The following is a 17,821-nucleotide window of genomic DNA, read 5'->3' as shown; positions in this document are numbered from 1 at the left end:
AGAAAAACAGGGGCTCCCAAACATTGACACCCAGAGCTGGATTTGAGCCCATCGCCAATTTCCCTTGGGCTCTCCTAAAAACTAAAACCACACAATCTACTGACTGCCACCGGAGATTTACCAAAAGACGGCATCTTAAGCTCGGTCTTCAAGTCAAGATGGCCCGCGAGGCGAAGGTTAAATACCCAATGTGGCTTTGCGATGTTAAAACGTTGCCAAGTCCATTGCGAAGGGGGAAAGCAAGGAGGTGAGAAGCTTTGATTATCAAAGGCCGGTTGTGGCGCGCTGCATCATCCTGCGCCACACCGTACCACACACAGGAGGCTCCTACCCTCTCAGGAGAGGCCCATCACGCACGCACACACACACACATGCATGTACGCGCAGACACATACAGTGGCATTGCCCCACATACACAGAATGGTCATACTAAAAAACTCAGACCAGCACACAACCACGTGCATTTCCCAGTCACACACAACATCAAACACCACAAAAAGCACACGACACCACACTTATACGTCTGATATTGGCTCACATTCTCTGATCCAGACAACCAACACGCAAGTACATTCCACACCTCCCGTCTACCTCACTCCCCGACACCAGCCATACAATTTACACATTCCTGGCACACCGACACGCTCACACCAAAAACGAAGTTCCCCTGGAGAGCTTTAATGCTCACACCCGACAACTCTATACCGCCCAGAAACACTCCCCCCACACGCACAGTACCCAACATCCACACCAAACACTTTTGGACACACAGACCTCGCTCCCCACCAGCCAACCCCACCGGTCCCCCCCCCCCCATTCTCAGAGAGTCTCGTGGAGGTTTTGGGAACCTGCTGCTGCCGAGCGGCAGTAGTCCACGGGTCCCTCGCTGTCCGAACACTGCGGCCCCGACGAGAGGCTGTGTTCGCGTGCGGGACCCCGCGGCCCAAGGGCCCGAGGGGCCCCGGAGCTACCGGGCGGCACCGCCGGTGTCATCCCCTGGGGCCGCCGCTGAGAGGGCCTCTGAGGAGGCCTCTGCCGCGGTGTGGGTGTCTTGAAGGCGGCCCCCCCCCCGGCGGCCCCGGGGTGCGGAGGCCAGGCAGGTGCGGTGCGGCGCTCGTCCATGTCCGGGTCCGAGTCGGAGAGGCCTGCGCCACACAGAGACCGCCGCTCTGTCTGCATGTGCCAAAGAGCGCGAGAGAGAGAGCGCGAGGGAGCGTGAGAGAGAGAGAGCGAGGGAGCGCGAGAGAGACTCACAGCAGGAGAAGCTGCTGCTGTCGGACCGGTGCAAAGCAATAGCGCGTGACGCTGCTGCCCGAGCGCCATCCTGGTTGCCCACGCGCGCCACCTCCGGGCTCGGAGCCCCGCGGTGTCGCACGCCGGACCGCGAGAGCTTGGCGCCAGCGCGCTCGTGGCCCGCGGCAGGACGCGGCGGCTTGCCGAGCGTAGGGCGCTTGCAGGAGAGCGAGACGCCGAGCGGCGGCGCCGCCGCCGGGAGTGCCGGTGGCGTGGCGAGGGAGCGGCCAGACGGCGCCGGCGAGCGGTCAGAGTGACGGTGACGCGCGGGGACAACGGGTGCACGTGTGCAGGGCGCGGCCTGGGGAAGAGCGCGACAAACCAGAAAACATCGTCGTCACGCAACTCGCGTTCACAAACGTGACGTGCGGCAGTGACACGGCAGACACGATGGGTGGGGAGGGGGGGAGTGTGTCTGACCGTGTGATTTGGGGATGTGGGTCGCAGGGCGACCCTGGGCAGGAGGCGAACTTGGCTCCTCCTGCTGGGGGGTGCACAGTCGCCACTCTGCCTTTTCTTCTTTTTCTTCTTCTTGGCCAAGAGCGCTCGCATGCGCTCCTCACCCCGACTGGAGGTGGGGGGAGAAATAGTTGCAGTGCTGCAAGTTGTTCGCTTGCACCACTGGTGGCGGTAGGGCTTCCACTCCCCGCAGCGCCACAGAATTTATACCCACACAAGACCATTTACAGCACTGGGTAAACAGGTGTGTGGGTGGGGTAGTGCCTTTGTGAAACTCTTCCCCCCCCCAACCCCCCCCATTGGTTGAACTGCCGCACCTGGAGATGTACCGGCCACCTAGATTGCAAGTCCTGTTCGCTGCCGACCACTTCATTGAAATGGAGCGTTAGTCCATCACCAAACATGGCTTCCACCGATACAAACAACCGCGAGAATTAGAAGAATCTACTTTTGACAAACCGCTACCCGCCCCCCACACACACATCACACTCACCCGATGAGCGGTTGACCAATCGGAAGAGGGGGCGATGGCGACGACCGCTTCCTCTTCCTGGGCCGCCCCCGGCCGCGTTTCACCGGGCCCAGGCCGTCCTCGCCCCGCTCCTCCTCATCCTCGTAGTCCTCCTCATCCTCCCTCTCCTCGTCCAGCTCCTCCGCCATGTCCACCCTTCTGTCCCCTCGGCTGCGCTCCACCTTCACCACCTTCCTTCCCAGAGCGACCACCGCCTCCAGCCTCCTCCCCTCCACCACCAGGCGGTGGAGAGGCTTCTCTGCACCCCCCCTGGCCACGTCCCTCGGCGGGTTTGGCACCAGCGGGGAAAGCGGAGTGGCCGGTTCCCGCAGGTGGCACCTGAAACGACATTCCGGATTTGGCACCGCTGCAGACAAGTCTAGAACGTCAACGCGATCTCCTACTTCAACGAGAGAGTCTAGACGGTGCTCATCTCCCATTTCACAGCCGAGCCAGTGGTGGAAATTCCACATTCAGATGGCGGGGGCAAGGCTCTCCGTAGGACAACCACTGCCAACTTGCCCCACGTGCTATGAAGTAGAGCCATTGCCCGAAACACCACCATTTGAATATATATTTTTTTTCAAGCCCAGTGTTATTGACGAATGAGTATTATTTGTGCTTTTGCACCACTACCAACGAGTATCAGCAACAAATTTTACTTCCCCCACAAAGTGGGTCGGGCGACCTCCACCACCACCACAGCCGCCACCCTGTAACCACGACAACACCTACTCGCTGGTGGGCTGGCTGGGTGCAGGGACGAGGCACGCGAGCTGGCGCTGACGGTGGCGGTAGCGGCGCTGCAGCGTGGCAAGACGGCGCCGGATTTGCACTTCCAGGGGCCCCTCGACTTCCAGCAACGCACGGCGGCGTCCGCAGGCCTGGACGCAAGTGTGGCACACAGACAAAGGTCCAGCGTGTACGAGATGCAGGTTGCTGCGCCTCACCGTCGCCAATTTACTACATTTCACTCGCCTACCTATCTCACTCCAAACATACAATGAAAGACAGAAGATCCCCCCCCCCCCCCCCCTGTTTAGGTCACCCAGGCCATCGAGGCAAAGGCTGTTAAGTGGGCAGTGCCTACGAGGTGGTGGTGTGGACAGTAGCACACCTGGCCACCTTTGTCTCTCCAGGTACTGTAAATCGGCTACTCTAGTAACCCCGACGCATGCTGCGAGACGCAGTCCACAAATCGTCTCGGTCTGCCGGCTCGTAGAGCGGTTGTGGACACCGCATCATCACTACGAGCCCCGATACACCGAGGACTGCAGCACACGTGAAGATTGCCAGTCAGATTGCTGTTGGCAAATCTGTGAACCCAGGGAGCTCTCGCGACCAATGAAAATTGCTTATTATACGATTACGGGTTCATGGTGCGGTGCGCCAACCACTACGCCACCGCACTTGTCACACGTAGCTAGGCACGGGCACGCCGACGCGCTGTGCATGTCCCACCCACCGGCGCGCCGCGTCGCCGCCGCCAGCTGCAGCGCTTCGTGGGGTCCAGGAGGTGCTGGGGCCTCCGAGGCCCAGGGCCTCCGTCTCCTGTGGCGATGCCGTCAGCACAGGCCAGCAGCGCGGCCACACGGCACAGGGTCAAGAGGTCACCCAGTCCCCCGCTCCGCCCTGCAGCACAATTGGGGGCAGTACCACAGTCACTATTAGCTACGATCTATCCACTGCTGGACGAAGGACAGAGCCATTTGGCACCTGTGGTTTCCATTTCAGACGAGCACCTTGTATCACGTAGGCTTTCGCGACCAATATTATTTCATAAAAAGGTTTTTGGGTTAGATCGCGTTATTTAGAAAAGTGTCGACAAATTGCCTGATGATGCTGGATGTAATTACCAGCGAAACGTCGTACTCAAAAATTGTAAATGTTGTAGATTCACTCTTCACACCGGTGGGCTAAAGTAGTGAACCATTTGTCTTTTGTCAACGTGACACTATTTTATTGATTGGTCGTGTCGGGTGGTGGAGTGTTACGACACATTTCCACTTAGTTTTCTCAGCAGTCAGCAATGTCTGTAACCTGTGTGCATTCTCTAATCCCCCACGTATTCCTCCGGGTCTCAGTACAAATGCCAAGCATGCTTCTTTGCGCTCTCTGGGCGTGTTGCAGCCGACGGCTATCGCGCTGTGGTTCTGGCACACGGATGCGACGCGAGTTGGCGCCCATCGATCCACAACTGCGATCAAATAATCCATACATGAACTAAATACAAGCGTTTGTTTACGCATTCCATTAGGACAGCCACCTGGGAGTGCAGAATGTCAGTAACACAAGCTCAACTCTGGAATGGTTTCAACATTGGTGTCTCGTCAGCAGAGGCTTAGGCTTGCTCGAGCGAATTCTGGGGAACTCCCAACACTTTATAGGGAGATAATCCTCTGCGACACCCAAGCTGGCGAGGTACAATATTTAGATTTTCTTGTGGAGAGACATATGTGGAGGGCACGGTGTCCACTTGTTGCTTGCATTGTGCAAGATGGCCAAATACTATTTTGCTCAAGACCTGCAGAAAAAAAAAAAATCAGGAGCAGCGAATCGGCAAGATGGACTGGAGGCAGCGCCACTGCAAACTCATCTCACTCACCCATGAAGCCGCCCTCTGCCAACGCCCCCAGCTCCACCCCAGCAATCTCCCCCAGCAGTGCCAGCCCTCCCTCCCGCGTCCACTGCTCAGCCACACATGGCGTGGACCGCGCTTTTGTCTCCGGTGGCAACTGACCATCGGCTCCGTTGCGGTTGGGGGCAGCAACCGGCACAGGCAGGGGCTCGGCGACAGTCGTCGCCTCCGCTAGCACCCACAGCCCCGAGCAGGCGGGGCGGGCCTCCGACGGCAACGTGCAGGCGGGGCGGGTCTCCGGCGGCGGCGGCAACGTGCAGGCGGGGCGGGCCTCCGGCGGCGACGAGCAGGCGGGGCGGGCCTCCGACGGCAACGTGCAGGCGGGGCGGGCCTCCGGCGGCGACGAGCAGGCGGGGCCGGCCTCCGGCGGCGGTGTGCAGGCGGGGCGGGTCTCCGGCGAGCAGGAGGGGCGGGCCTCCGGCGGCGGCGACGTGCAGGCGGGGCGGGTCTCTGGCGGCGGCGAGCAGGCGGGGCGGGCCTCCAGCGGCGGCAACGTGCAGGCAGGGCGGGCCTCCGGCGACGAGCAGTCGGGGCGGTCCTCCGGCAACGTGCAGGCAGGGCGGGCCTCCGGCGGCGGCGACGTGCAGGCGGGGCGGGCCTCTGGCGGCGACGCACAAGCATCTGCGTCGTTGCCTTGGTTTTGCCGAGCCGCGGTGGTGGGCGGCGGCGGTGGCAGCAGTGGGCCGTGCCGGTCCTCCACAGCCGGTGTAGCGGCAGTGCTGTCGGGGAGCCCTGGGTCGGGCTGGGTAGCCCAGGCACGGCCTGGTGTTCCGTCGTCAAGCAGCCTCACCTGCTGCTGCTCCTCCTCGTAACGCCGATGGGGATCCTGGAGATCGTGATGGTGACGGTGACGATGCCGACGACGACGACGCTGTGTCGGTTCAAGGATGCCGGCCACCGCTACCGATGACGTCGAGGAGACGAGGAGATCAGTGTTGCGTCCGGCGGGATCGGGGGCGTCCGTGGAGTCTGGCTCCATCGTCTCGTGCCGTCCCGCCGTGACGTCGCCTTCCCATACGGTAGTTTTTACGTCGTTGTTACCGTTCTCGGCGCCGAACGACTCTGGCACGGTGGAGGACAGCTCTGCCGACTGGGGCCTCCGCTTCATCCGGCACGACTCTGGCGCCACAGTCTCGGTGGCGACGGGCTGCAGGGTCCGCGAGGCCCAGGTTGGCGGAGGGGAGAATGCGGAGACTCCGTCTGCTGGGAAAGGGAGATGCCAAAGAGGTTACCGAAATGGCACAGGGAAGAAAACTCCAGGAGGAGACAAACGAGGGGAGACGAGACAAGACGGCACAAAAACTCCACATTGCGGGACAGCAGGTCCAAAATAATGTGTTCAAGGGACCAAATGACAAAGCTTTGAAATGGGATTTCAACAGTAAAGTTACTTAATTATTTATGCTGGAAAGGCTCAAAGAACAGGCTTGTTTTATTATTCTAAAGTAAGGTTTGGCTTCCCGTGGGAAGAAACTGGGGTATGGGTGATCATCCCTCTAGGCAGACAAGTCCACAAATCTACTTGTCGTGCTCTTATCTTCCAGCTATCACAGCGCACGAAGTTTGCAAGTTTCACAAATCTGTACGATCCACCAACCCTCGTCTCCAAAGCACTGCACCACCACCGCCGCCACACCCGGGTAAAATCCCCCACCCACGGCCACCAGAAAAGTCGCGAGCACACGGCCAGACTACCGGACTCACCGTGTCGGCACAGAGGGGGAGGCCACGGGAGTCCCGACGACGCCGAAGAGGGGGGCAGCAGGCCATGGGGCAGCAGGAATCCCCTCCCAGAATCAAACGCCGCCACCTCATCCTGCGGCTGCCGATGCATTTGTTGCAGTTGACGTATGTGCTGCTTTTGCTGCTCGTGCAGCAAAAGCTTCTCCATCTGCAGCCGCTGCTGCTCGTGCAGCTGATACTGATGCTCTTGCAGCCGCCGATGCCGCTGTCGCTCTTGCAGCTGCTCATGTAGCTGCCGCTCCAGCCGTCGCTGCTGGGCTTCCAGACGCCGCTGCCGCAGCTGCTCCTGCAGCTCCTCACGATGCACTTGCAGCCGCCGATGCAGGTCCTGCTCTTTCAGCTGCCGCTCCTGCTCATGCTCTTGGTGCTGCTGCCCTTCCAGCCGCTTCTGCTCTTCCAGCTGCTGTTGCTCCTGGTGCTGCCGCTGCTGCCGCTCTTCCAGCTGCTGCCACTGGTCGTGCTTTTCCAGCTGCTGCCGCTCCGAATACTGCCGATGATGCTGATGGTGGTGGTGGTGCTGGTGGTGCTGCGATTCGTGCAGCTGCTGGTGCACCGCGTCCAGCTGCTGCACATCGTGCAGCTTCGCAATGTGCTGCTGCTGGTGCTGCTGCGCCATTCCCGAAAGTCGCTTGTCCAGAAACGGTGGAACCGAACGGGGGCGCCGGATATTCCAAGTCCGCGCCGGCGACCTCCGACCCCTGGCCACCCTCTCTCCGGCCTCGGCGTTGCCGGGCTGAAGTTGCCGTGGCGACAGCGCCGGCGGGGACAGGGAGCCCGGCCGTCCGAGTGGCGCAGGCGCCTCCTGGCCATCGTCCTCCCGGCGCAGCCGTGGGGGAGGCCCGGCGTCGTCCGGGAAACTGGGGGGCTTTGCGTGGTCGAGGGCAGGGGGGGGCCCCGGCCGTCGGGGGGATTTACAGCGGAAGGGCGGCGGCGGTGGTGGCAGCGCCAGGGAGCCGGCGTGGGAGGGGCTCGGGCCGGGCGGCGTGGGCGGCGGCGGGGAGACTGCGCTCAGCTTGGGCAGCACCGCCGGTGTTGCGCGATCGTTTTCGTCAGAAAGCAGCAGCGGAGGCGGCTCTGGGGGTGGCCTTCCGTGGTCCTGCACATGGAGACGGTGGTCACGTGACTTGCCAGCTTTGGTGCCGATTTTATGAGTGCAGTCGAACAACGCACGGGTTTCTAGGTCGGGCTTTGCGAGGGGGGGGGGGTAAGCCATGAGATTTAGGAATGCAATGTTGTATTGACATTTCTGATATTCCAAGGCAGTCTCCAAAAAGTATCACGAAACCAGGCTCAATCTTCCAAGTCAGACACTGTACGAGATCTCAAATCTATTTCAGGTTTGTGTGTGTGTTGCGTTGTTTATACAAAAGCCCAAATGCATACCAAGAGCTGACTTTTTTAAAATGTGTCCAGCACCACGCCTCCCAAGATAATGATTACACATCGCATACAGATAATAATTTATGGTCGAGTTTATCTCGGGGAGGCCCAGGACCGATTCAGTTATCCGTCACCGATGTTGGCTGCGCTATCCCACTATCCTACCGCTCCCCCTATTACAGGTGCAATAAAGGTCGTGGAAGCGACTTCTAGAATCCGGTCTTTATTTGTCTTTTGTTCACAACACTCCCGTCTTACTCCTTCACGCTGCTGACAGACAGCGTGAGAGGGAGAGAGACACGCGCGGCCACGTGGCAGCCTGGACCCCGCTCCAGCGTGGCCTCACCCTCCGTTCGTTCCAGATCTGACCACGTGTTGTCCGTCTCCACCCCTTTTAATACCCGGGTCACGTGGTACCTTTCCACCAATCGTGGTTAACCTCCATGGAATCTTCTAGACTCCATCGTACGTTCCCAGGACCGCGCCCCTGACTCGTCCCCCCCATTGGCTGCGGCTAAAGCCAGCAGATCCAATCCTCTACTTACAGATGTCACCTTCCCATTACGTCAGGGCCACGCCCCTAGACTTCCCCCCATTGGCTATGGGCCAGGACCGGTAGAGCCAATCATCGTAACGAGGTGTGATCCATCAACAACCCGGATATATCCAATCATTACACAGGCAACACACACGGCACGCGAAAAAATATTCAGCAGCCGGCAATCTTGGGGCACACCCGACCTCGCTGTACCTCTCCCCACAGCCACTCGCCTGCATATGCGGAGTGTGCTGCAGCTGCAGGGCATGGGCGTGGGCGCTGGCTGCCGCGGCCGCGGCCTGTTGATGAGCCACGTACAGCTCATGCTGGCGCAGCATCGCCTGGTAGGTGAGCGACAGGGGGTGGTGGTGGTGGGGGGCGGGCGCCCCCCCTGCCAGCAGCGGTGGCCACAGCGGGGGCGGCGTTCGCTCCAGAAGTTCTGCCGCTGGCAGAGGGGAAATGGGGTCATCGCGAGGACGCGTACAGTGCCCGTCAAGAGGGCTATATAACCATACTTCACCCCGTTGGTCAGTGCGGAGGAGATTAAGGTGGGTGACCCAGCACTATTTCGGACAGCCCTGGCCACTGGACATTAGCAGAGAGCGATTGCTTGGTACGCAGCCCAGTGAGTGGTTCTCCTATCACTGGTCGATGGGACCTAGTGGATGCGATGCTCTAGGTCAGGGGCGGGGAACCTTTTTTCTGCCAAGGGCCATTTAGATATTTATAACATCATTCACGGGCCATACAAAATTAACTTAAAAATTTGCCTGTTATATTTGGTCAAACATTTAACTCACCCCTAATGTGATGGCTGGAACTGCTTCTCTTTAGTGGAGGCGTGCGATGTTAGCTGGTATTGACGATGTTGCTACTCGCAACTGCTTTTCCAGGTTTTCTCCTAGATTTATTGAATTTCGAGTCCCGCCTGCGGTTGCCTTGGCAGGGCCAGACCAAATGATTTCGCGGGCCTTATACGGCCCGCGGGCCGGACGTTCCCCACCCCTGCTCTAGGCCCAAACCTTAAGCAAACAGCCTCAAAACCGAGCCTCAGGATATAGTGGGCGTATGCGTGCGTGCAGGGCCGCATGTGGAGGTGTCCATGCTACCGTAGTGAGAGGGGAAGTCGGCGGGCACCACCACGAGGTGGCCTGTGGCTGGGTCGCGCGCAAGCTGGTAGTTCGGAGTGGCAGGCGGCGCCGCCAGGCCGGGAGGGAACGCTCCTGCCATACTCTGGTGGAGAGAGAGGCCGCCCAGGCCTGGGCACACACACATGCAAGGGGAGGGACGCACCAGTGATCTACCTATGCCAAAACGCAGTCAATCTGCAGCCGGCATCTATGGTTCAAATAATTGTCTACGAGGCCTGTCCATAAAACAAGGTACGATGTGGAGTTATACATGCTATCATAGACTCAGAGCTATAGAACCACATATGTAAAAGATAAATGGTAGATCTATGTGTGTCCGAGTTTCTGCGGGAGTATAAAATCGGTCTATGCAAGTCAAAAGAGTCTACGGGAGGGAGAGAGGCACACTCGTAGGAAGCTAAGACGAGGAAGATCTTCATCATGGACTTGAACAGGGACAGGGAGTGCACAGTATGGGCTGTTGGGGGGGGGGATCAGAGTTCCAGACTGTGGGGGCAGCAAAAGAAGAACGGAGAAGCCGATAAAATCTACTCAATCGGCTCTGAGAAGGCGGGGCCCACGGGTGGAACCGCTCACCGTATGGTGGTGCCCCGAGCCAAAGCGAGGGACTTTCGGTCCTCGGCAGCCAATGGTGCGGGGCGACGTGAGCGTGCGGCGCACCGAGCTCTCCCCACTGGCCAGCGTGCATGATGGGGGCAGCCCCTCCCCCAGTGGTCACCACGAGGTTGGAGTCCAGGTCGGCGAACGAGGTAGGCCTGAGGCTGCGCGCAAACTCTGCCAACTCCTTGTTCTCCCTGTTCCCAGAGACGCCCCACCCCCCCCCCCCCCCAGCACAGAGGGGTACGAGCACAAACGAGATTCAGAGTCATCAAAATCGCCAACCCTTGACCTACAAAAAGCTCAATATCAAGTTAAAAAGGCTAAAGTCACTCATTTTTTTTCTCCCCAAATCGTAAACATTTGGATTCTGTACGCAAATTTTGCTTTTATACTGTTTGCTTAAATCGTGGGATTACCCAGTGTGCCAGGCATTTGCATCGGGAATACTGCCCGCTTCAATCATTCGCCAACATCAATCCCGATATGCCATGTTCCGTTCACAACCTCCAAGTTGCTTACTCCATTCGTCACCCCACTACTTATATTACAACCTCACCTTTCAAAAAGACAGCAACACGCACCAATAGTGCCATGGTGGGTGGGGGTCAGGGGATTGCATTAATCTCCTACAGCATCCCGAGCAAGTTATGGAAACTCCATATTCCTGCAGCGAGGGCAGTTTATACCCAGGACGAGCGCCACTGGAGAGATGAGGTGGAGCGGGCGAAGCATTTCGGGGGCTAAAGGGGCTTCACCTGAGCAGCTGCTCACGCTCCCGCGCTCGCTCAGTTGCATGGTCACGTGCCGCCCTCTCCTCCTCCTCCTGTGCTTCTGGCACTGGGCCTGCGTGGACACAACCTGCACGCACACACACACACACAAGACACCCTGTATAGCCTTAATAGGACTGCTGGGACAAGGTGCTGTTAGCGAGTAGTAGCTCGGAAGGCCATGACATAAGGGGTTGGGGGTGGCCAGCACCACGCCTGGACACTTTTGTCTCCCCCTAGTGGCGATGTTGACAAACACACCAGTAAACCGAGGCGGGGCCCTGGACCAGACGCACACGTATTTACACGTGTGGACACAAATAGTTACTTAAGAAGATACGCGGATATGCATGCACATACGGGTACAGTACATGGAAGTACAGATGGACACAGACATTGGACACAGATCCATAGAAAAGACAAGATACAAAAAAGTAGTGGCTGGCACGAGCACACTGCCCCACCACACACACGCGCAGGGCTACCTGCCTTACGCACCACACAACACGCCTGCCCACACCACGGAAACACTACCCCACCACACCGCGCAGAGCTACTTACCTTACACGCCACACACCACACCTGCCCACACCACGGAGACCCCCCTACCCTACGCATACCACCACAACAACAGCCGTTCAGTGGAGGCGACATCACCAGGGCGATGTGCCAGACAAGGTGCACACCGCGCAATCCACAAACCTCGGCACCACAAACACCACCACTGCCCACACCATAGATACCACCGCTCAAAACCACACTACGTCACGCTCATGCAGTGCTGCGAGCGAGCACCTGTTAATGCCGACGTACACCGTGCTGTTGTTGTGCATCGATGCGTCGTCACTTGGCGTTCCCGGCTGAAAACCGAGACGTGGAGGTCGCGCGAAAGTGGAGATTGGTGCGAGAAGTCCCCCCCCCCCCCAATGCCCCTGACCCCCCCCCCCCCACGAACCTCCAATTGCCCCCCACCTCACCGCCTGCTCCTCCCTCCATGCCGCTCCCCGTTGGCAGAGGCTCCTCCGCACGCCGCCTTTGTATTTCTCAAACAGATCGGAGCCGAGTCGCGACGGGTGAAGCCCTCTCTATTGGGCCGTCGCCCATTCTTCTCCGCCCCCCCCCACACACCGAATCTCTCCCTTCCCCCAGCTGACCGTGTCGTCCACTCCCTTACCGAAAGCCCAAGCGTTCGTGAGCTCTTCTCCGCTTCCCTCTCACCTCTCCCATAAGTGCCACGGTGGCGAGATAGCTTCAAATCTAGGAGGTAGTTATTTTCGTGACTGCAAGGATTCACTCTTAGTTCTTTCGGTAAAGTTACGTAGGTAAAAAAAAATGAAATTAAAATTTTTATTTCATTTTTTTTTACCTATGTGACTTTACTGAAAGAACAAAGAGTAGTAACTACCTCACTTGGTATGCAAGAGGTCGTGGGTTCCATTCAGACAGCCATTGTGGATTTCAAGTGTGCATGCCTCTCGTTCAGAATTTATTTTTTTATATCCAGGTCGTCTGGTTTTACCCATTCACATTTTAGACATACGTTAGAGTGTTTGGCTGCCACTATACATTCCCACAAGCCACTTCGTTGCACTATCCTTTGTGGCCAGGTTCGCTTCTGAAAAATATCTACATAGCTCAGGTGGGCTTGAGCTGGTCAATAAAAATGGTTTAGTTTCGATTTAAAGCTTTCGTGACTGCAGGGATTCATCTTCTTGATTCTTTCGGTAAAGTCACGTAGAATGGAAATAAAAAATACTAAAACAATTCTCACGACGTTTCGGCCACAACGCAAGCATTCTACGTGACTTTACCGAAAGAACCAAGAAGAAAAATGGTTTAGTTTATCATATTAGGACCCAAAGACTCGAATAGAAACCAGATGCATTCTAAGACCATGAAACAAACATGTAATTAGCAGAGTTGGCTATGTACGGTTTGAAAAGGTCACACAAATTCATGCGCCCACTGTTTGCGTAGCATCTTGAGCTGCGACCACATTTCGAACGCTGCACGAACCCAAAAAGTTTTGCATTTATAAAAAACCACGCACGAAATAACTCTGCTCGTCCAGCGACTCATTTTTGAGGAGGGTCCTGCCGTACTGGGATGATTGACCAACTACATTATTAATGACGAGTGTTTGGCTTTGTGTGCGAGGAAATCGGAGAAGCTGGGAAGACAACCCATGCAATGTTCTACCCAGTCTGTCCGTCCGCCCGCATCTGTTGTTCCGTCCATTCCCCCGTCTATTTATTCACTCTTACTTCCGTGCCTCTAGTGTTCCGTCCACAATTATGCTTCTGTCCTGGATGCATTTTCCAGTCTCTCTTCATTAGTCGGTCCCTGCACCTCACCACATGTGCCACGATTCTTTGCCTCTTCATACGCGTCAGTACCTCTGGTCTCTCCGTGCCTCTGCAAGTGCCCGCGTCTGTCAGTACAGGGCCCATTTCCCCGTAACCTGTTTGCGCTCTGCTGCAGATTAAAATCTGCCGGTGCGGCGTCACGATAGCGAATTAAATTAAACCCGCGCCGCTCACCGCGACGGTGGCAGCGCAACAATGGCGCTATTGAGCAGACAGCTGCGTACACATGATCTCATCTCCTGCGCTCAGAAAAAAAAAACATCGTGGCAAATGCCACTTAATTTTAAAACGCGCGCGTGCACACAGGAACACACACGTATGCAGGCACACACACACGGACAAAGAACCCCCTATGGGCTCAAACTGGTTGGGGTAAGTGTAGCTAGCGAGCACCTATGAAGGCCAAAGTGGCGTGGCCAGAACCACGTCGAGCAGCCCTATGACCTCTTTTCAAAATGTACAACTTCAGCAAATGTACAACTTCAGCAGTGCTGGTTGTTGCTGTCCATAGGAAACAGAATCAGTGCAACACGAAGACACATGCATACATAGAGGAGAGGACACAGGGACACACACAGTTGGTCTGGTTAGAGCAGGCAAGGTTGCACCTCCGATTAGCACGGTTGGCTACATACGTTCCTAAAGAAGTTCAACATGCAAGGTCAGGTTCAGCTTAGGTCTCGGATCAAGTGGGCCTTACCCTTGGGTACGCCGGTAGGAGTTGGGTGCCGCACCCTGCGTTCGGATGTCTGGAACCCACCGCCACCTCCACTACCACCATCGCCACCACCGCCGGCTGACACGGCAGCACCACCAGACGAGGCTGTGCAGGAGGGCGTGCCGGCCCGAGACTTCAGAACAGTGTGGTGCTGCTGGTTATGGCTGTTATTGTCATAGCTATGGCGATTGTCATCGTGGTGCTGCTGGTGGTTATTGTTGTGGTGGTGGGGGTGATCCCCCCTCTGCCTGGCAACCGCCACGGCGATACCAACGGGCGGGTGTCTAACCTCGCCAGCGCCGACTGAAGGGGCGGCCGCGTCGCTTGGGGGGTGGCACGCGTCACCGCAAGCACTGGAAGTGTCCGGCCCCGCCGTGCCGTCGGGGCCTCGTGGCACGCGGCCCAGCCCGCCGAACGGACTCCTCTGACCGGAGGCGGCAGTGGCACCGTTGGACGGCACAAACGGCGACGGCGATGAAGACAGCGACGACGAAGCCGACGAAGAGAACGAGTCGCTGTACTGCAGGAGGCCTCTGATAGCCGGCGTCTCGCCAGGCGTGGGTTCCAGCGCCAGCAGCACGGGCGGCCGCTGCGTTTGCCACGCGGCGAGGTCGTACCGGGCGTTGGCACCACCACCACCATCGGGGTCCTGGTGTCCCGCCGACAGCATGTACGTGGGCGCCGCCGGACGGTGCTCGCCACCACTGCCGTGGGCTACCGAGTTGTGGTGCAGCCGCCCTGGGTGGCCCAGCCCGCACGATGCATAGGAGCTAATGGCGCCGGCACACTGGCGCTCCCTGGGCTTTGCCGATCTCACCCCGGCGCCCACCGTGTCGTCCCTCTCGTCCGGGGCGAACCCGTCTTCGCCGACACACATGGAGTGCGAACGCACCACCCTCGCCGGTTTGGGATCGCCGGATCTCGTCATATCGCCGCCGCCGCCATCACCAACTCTGCCTGGCGGTTGCACCGAGCAGACGACTCTGGTGCCGGCATCCCAGGCAGGGGCCCCATCGCGGTTGGGTGGCTCCCCCGCCGGGGCGGTGCCCGCCCTGCCCCGGCGGTCACCCCGCACTACCCTCGGGGTGCCGCAGGCCGACGAGGGACGCTCAGAGTCACGGGCGCCGGTCCGGGCCAGCGCCCGCCCCTCTCGCGGCGCCCGGGAGGTTGCCGGCACTACGACATCACGGTGGAGAACGGGCTGGACCGGCGGAGCCCCGCCGAACGCACCGTCTGCCAGGAGAAAGAGAGACCCGCCCCGGACGCATCACTGGGAACGGCGCAGGCGAGTGCACATATCCCCACCCAACCGCTGCTACAGGCAGCCTAGCTCAGTGGGGTCAGAGTCGTGTCTGGCCAGAAATGCGGCGTACCTGTGTGGGGGTCGTGCGGCCGCGACAGACAGGGGGACGCCGTGGGCCCCGTGCCGTCCAGTGGCCCCAAAGCAAGGTATGGGGGGTAGAGCCCCCCACTGCTCGGCAAATGGGAGAAGCCTGTATAACAGCAGTGAGCACACAACCGGGCCCACCCCCCCACCATCATCATCTTCCGAAATCACACGTTCATCACTGCAAGCTTCATTACCAGCACCACTTGTCGCCACCATCATCACTTACATCACCATCAATCAGCCCCACCAGTAATGGAACGCGAGGTCGCCAGATTCGTAGTGCGGTGCACGAACCACTAGTCCACCATTCACGCACACACGGACATTACGTACCGTCGTGTGGTGGTGGTGGCGCCGCCCACACGTGCGTCATGGCGCCCTGTGGTGCCGTCTGGAATCCACGTTCAGCAGAGCTCGACATAGCGGGCGGTGTGGCCGAGCCCCCCATTGAGCCCCCCCCCAGTGGAGCACCCAGAGGGCCCCCCAGGAAGCTGCCCAGGAACGCAGTGGGTGCCCCCAGGGCAGGGCTCCCTGCAGCAGCATGCGGGTGGGGGGGGGGGAGGTGGCCAAAAGGGATTCACAGTTATGGGATTTTTTTTTTATCCCACTTGTTTACCCAGCCTCAGTCACAAATCCTTTTCAGTAGGGTCCTGCCAAGTTGTTGGGGATGGGGGGGGGGAGAATTAGAAGGGCCATGTAGATTCAAAATGTGCAATTGTAAAAAATTTGGAAAACATGGACACGTGACGCCCGCATGCAATGGCCGACACTCGAGTGACGTCACGGGATCTTAGTGGTCCGCTGTGAAGCAGACAGCGCTTGGTGTCGTTACAAGTTCATACGCGCATCGCGGCAAATCTGTTGTCAGGTCGATTTTGGGCAAGGACTATTGGAGCTTAGAAGCTCATTTATTTCTTCCCATGGTGACGAGGTTAGAATGGGCGATTCAGCCGCAAGAACGGCGGATAGGAAAGGGAGGGTTTACAGCGGGCTTAGTAGAACAAAAGCAGGGGAATGTTAAGATGACTTGTAAAAAAATATGAAAGTAATAAACCACCAGAACTATGTACAAAGGAAGTAAAGCTGGAAATCCAAAAGACAAATTACGCGCGACACTGGCGAGGGGAAAAAAAAAAACCGCGTGGTATTTAAAAAAAAACCCATCAAGAATAAGTTGCAATTCCGCAATTTGAAAATCAAGTCTCAAGCTCCAGTCAATTGGTTGTACAAAAAAATGGCATGCAAGCGTGGCAGTAGTCGCCGATATTAATGCCCCCAAATGCAGACGAAGGCTGGGTCGGAAGAGATGACAATCATTCCAGAATTCGGTTGCCACAATTGAGAAGGTCCTTGAAACATTTGAAAAAAAAAAAATCACATTGTTATCATTTATAACAAAAGGCAGTGCTATAAAAAAAAATGGACCAGGCCTGCCTCCTGGATTTGAAATCACAAACCTCATGACTCGCAGGAAACACCATCCCCGCAGGGCCGCCCGTCAAGCTCACGAAACATTTAGGCAAACGGTGTGCAAAATTCAACGTGGGTTTAAAAAAAAAAAATCTATATTGTGCACAATAATTTGACGTGGACTCCCCCACTCACAGCCACTGGTATTTCCGTACGTAGCATCCACGGAAATACAAGGACGAAAAAGCATGCACACGCATGGCTTGCCCTCAGAACCATTTGATTGGTGGTAACAATGCGCGTAAAGTCGAGAAGGGAGACCACATAGCAGGTGACGGGTACGCGCATTGCCAGAGGATGTCATCATGTTTTGGAAAACCCCTTTGGGAGGAACCTTTCCATCAATTTTTGCCTATTTTCTCTAGAGTGAGCAGCTAGTAGCAATACAACTGGATGAGAAGCGTTAGTTCATACCGAATCGTCTTAAGGAGTTATGGTGACCGCACGTTACACAACTAAAACATGCATCGTCAATGCTTTCACCCTTGATTGGAAGCGGTTATAAAAATTGATCAGACTGAACCAGTGATTTACTATCTCCCCTACACATGCAGAAACACAAAGCGCCCCCATGTAGCCTTCGGGCAAGTGCCATTTGCACCACAACTGGCCACTTTGGGTTTCCGCAGTGCTGAGGTTTACATGGTCACACAGGGTACTCGTTTAGGGCAGAGCCGACCTAGGGCAGGCCCAGAACCAGTCTGCATATTCGCCACTGTTCTGGAGGCGAGCGGGAATCGAACTCGGGTCACCGGGTTCGTTAGTGCCACTCCCTACGACACAAAATAGGAGTT

General features: G+C 57.5%; 1 protein-coding gene across 5 annotated transcripts in view; it reads right to left on the bottom strand.

Moving 5' to 3' along the window:
* Nucleotides 1–17,821, bottom strand: part of LOC144730316 (uncharacterized) — a 41,150-nt gene that overhangs the window by 14,002 nt on the left and 9,327 nt on the right. For 3 of the 5 annotated variants that reach the window (XM_078611040.1, XM_078611038.1, XM_078611041.1), the window contains exons 3-17: nucleotides 15,891–16,088; nucleotides 15,541–15,660; nucleotides 14,150–15,400; nucleotides 11,069–11,171; nucleotides 10,290–10,507; nucleotides 9,672–9,821; nucleotides 8,796–9,007; nucleotides 6,606–7,740; nucleotides 4,869–6,104; nucleotides 3,729–3,895; nucleotides 2,999–3,147; nucleotides 2,246–2,602; nucleotides 1,714–1,861; nucleotides 1,255–1,594; nucleotides 849–1,145 (exon numbers count right to left, since the gene is read on the bottom strand). In XM_078611040.1, coding sequence (XP_078467166.1) covers nucleotides 849–1,145; nucleotides 1,255–1,594; nucleotides 1,714–1,861; nucleotides 2,246–2,602; nucleotides 2,999–3,147; nucleotides 3,729–3,895; nucleotides 4,869–6,104; nucleotides 6,606–7,740; nucleotides 8,796–9,007; nucleotides 9,672–9,821; nucleotides 10,290–10,507; nucleotides 11,069–11,171; nucleotides 14,150–15,400; nucleotides 15,541–15,660; nucleotides 15,891–16,088 — 6,081 coding nt within the window. The remainder of the gene's footprint in view (nucleotides 1–848; nucleotides 1,146–1,254; nucleotides 1,595–1,713; nucleotides 1,862–2,245; nucleotides 2,603–2,998; nucleotides 3,148–3,728; nucleotides 3,896–4,868; nucleotides 6,105–6,605; nucleotides 7,741–8,795; nucleotides 9,008–9,671; nucleotides 9,822–10,289; nucleotides 10,508–11,068; nucleotides 11,172–14,149; nucleotides 15,401–15,540; nucleotides 15,661–15,890; nucleotides 16,089–17,821) is intronic. The other 2 variants (XM_078611042.1, XM_078611043.1) reach the window with 2 other exon arrangements.

This window comes from Lampetra planeri, chromosome 35 (genome assembly GCF_965212315.1).
Source record: "Lampetra planeri chromosome 35, kcLamPlan1.2.h2, whole genome shotgun sequence".
In the NCBI taxonomy this organism is placed as follows: Eukaryota; Metazoa; Chordata; class Hyperoartia; order Petromyzontiformes; family Petromyzontidae; genus Lampetra; species Lampetra planeri.
The sequence above is the reverse complement of the archived record's forward strand: the minus strand, read 5'-3'. Positions and strand labels throughout refer to the sequence as shown.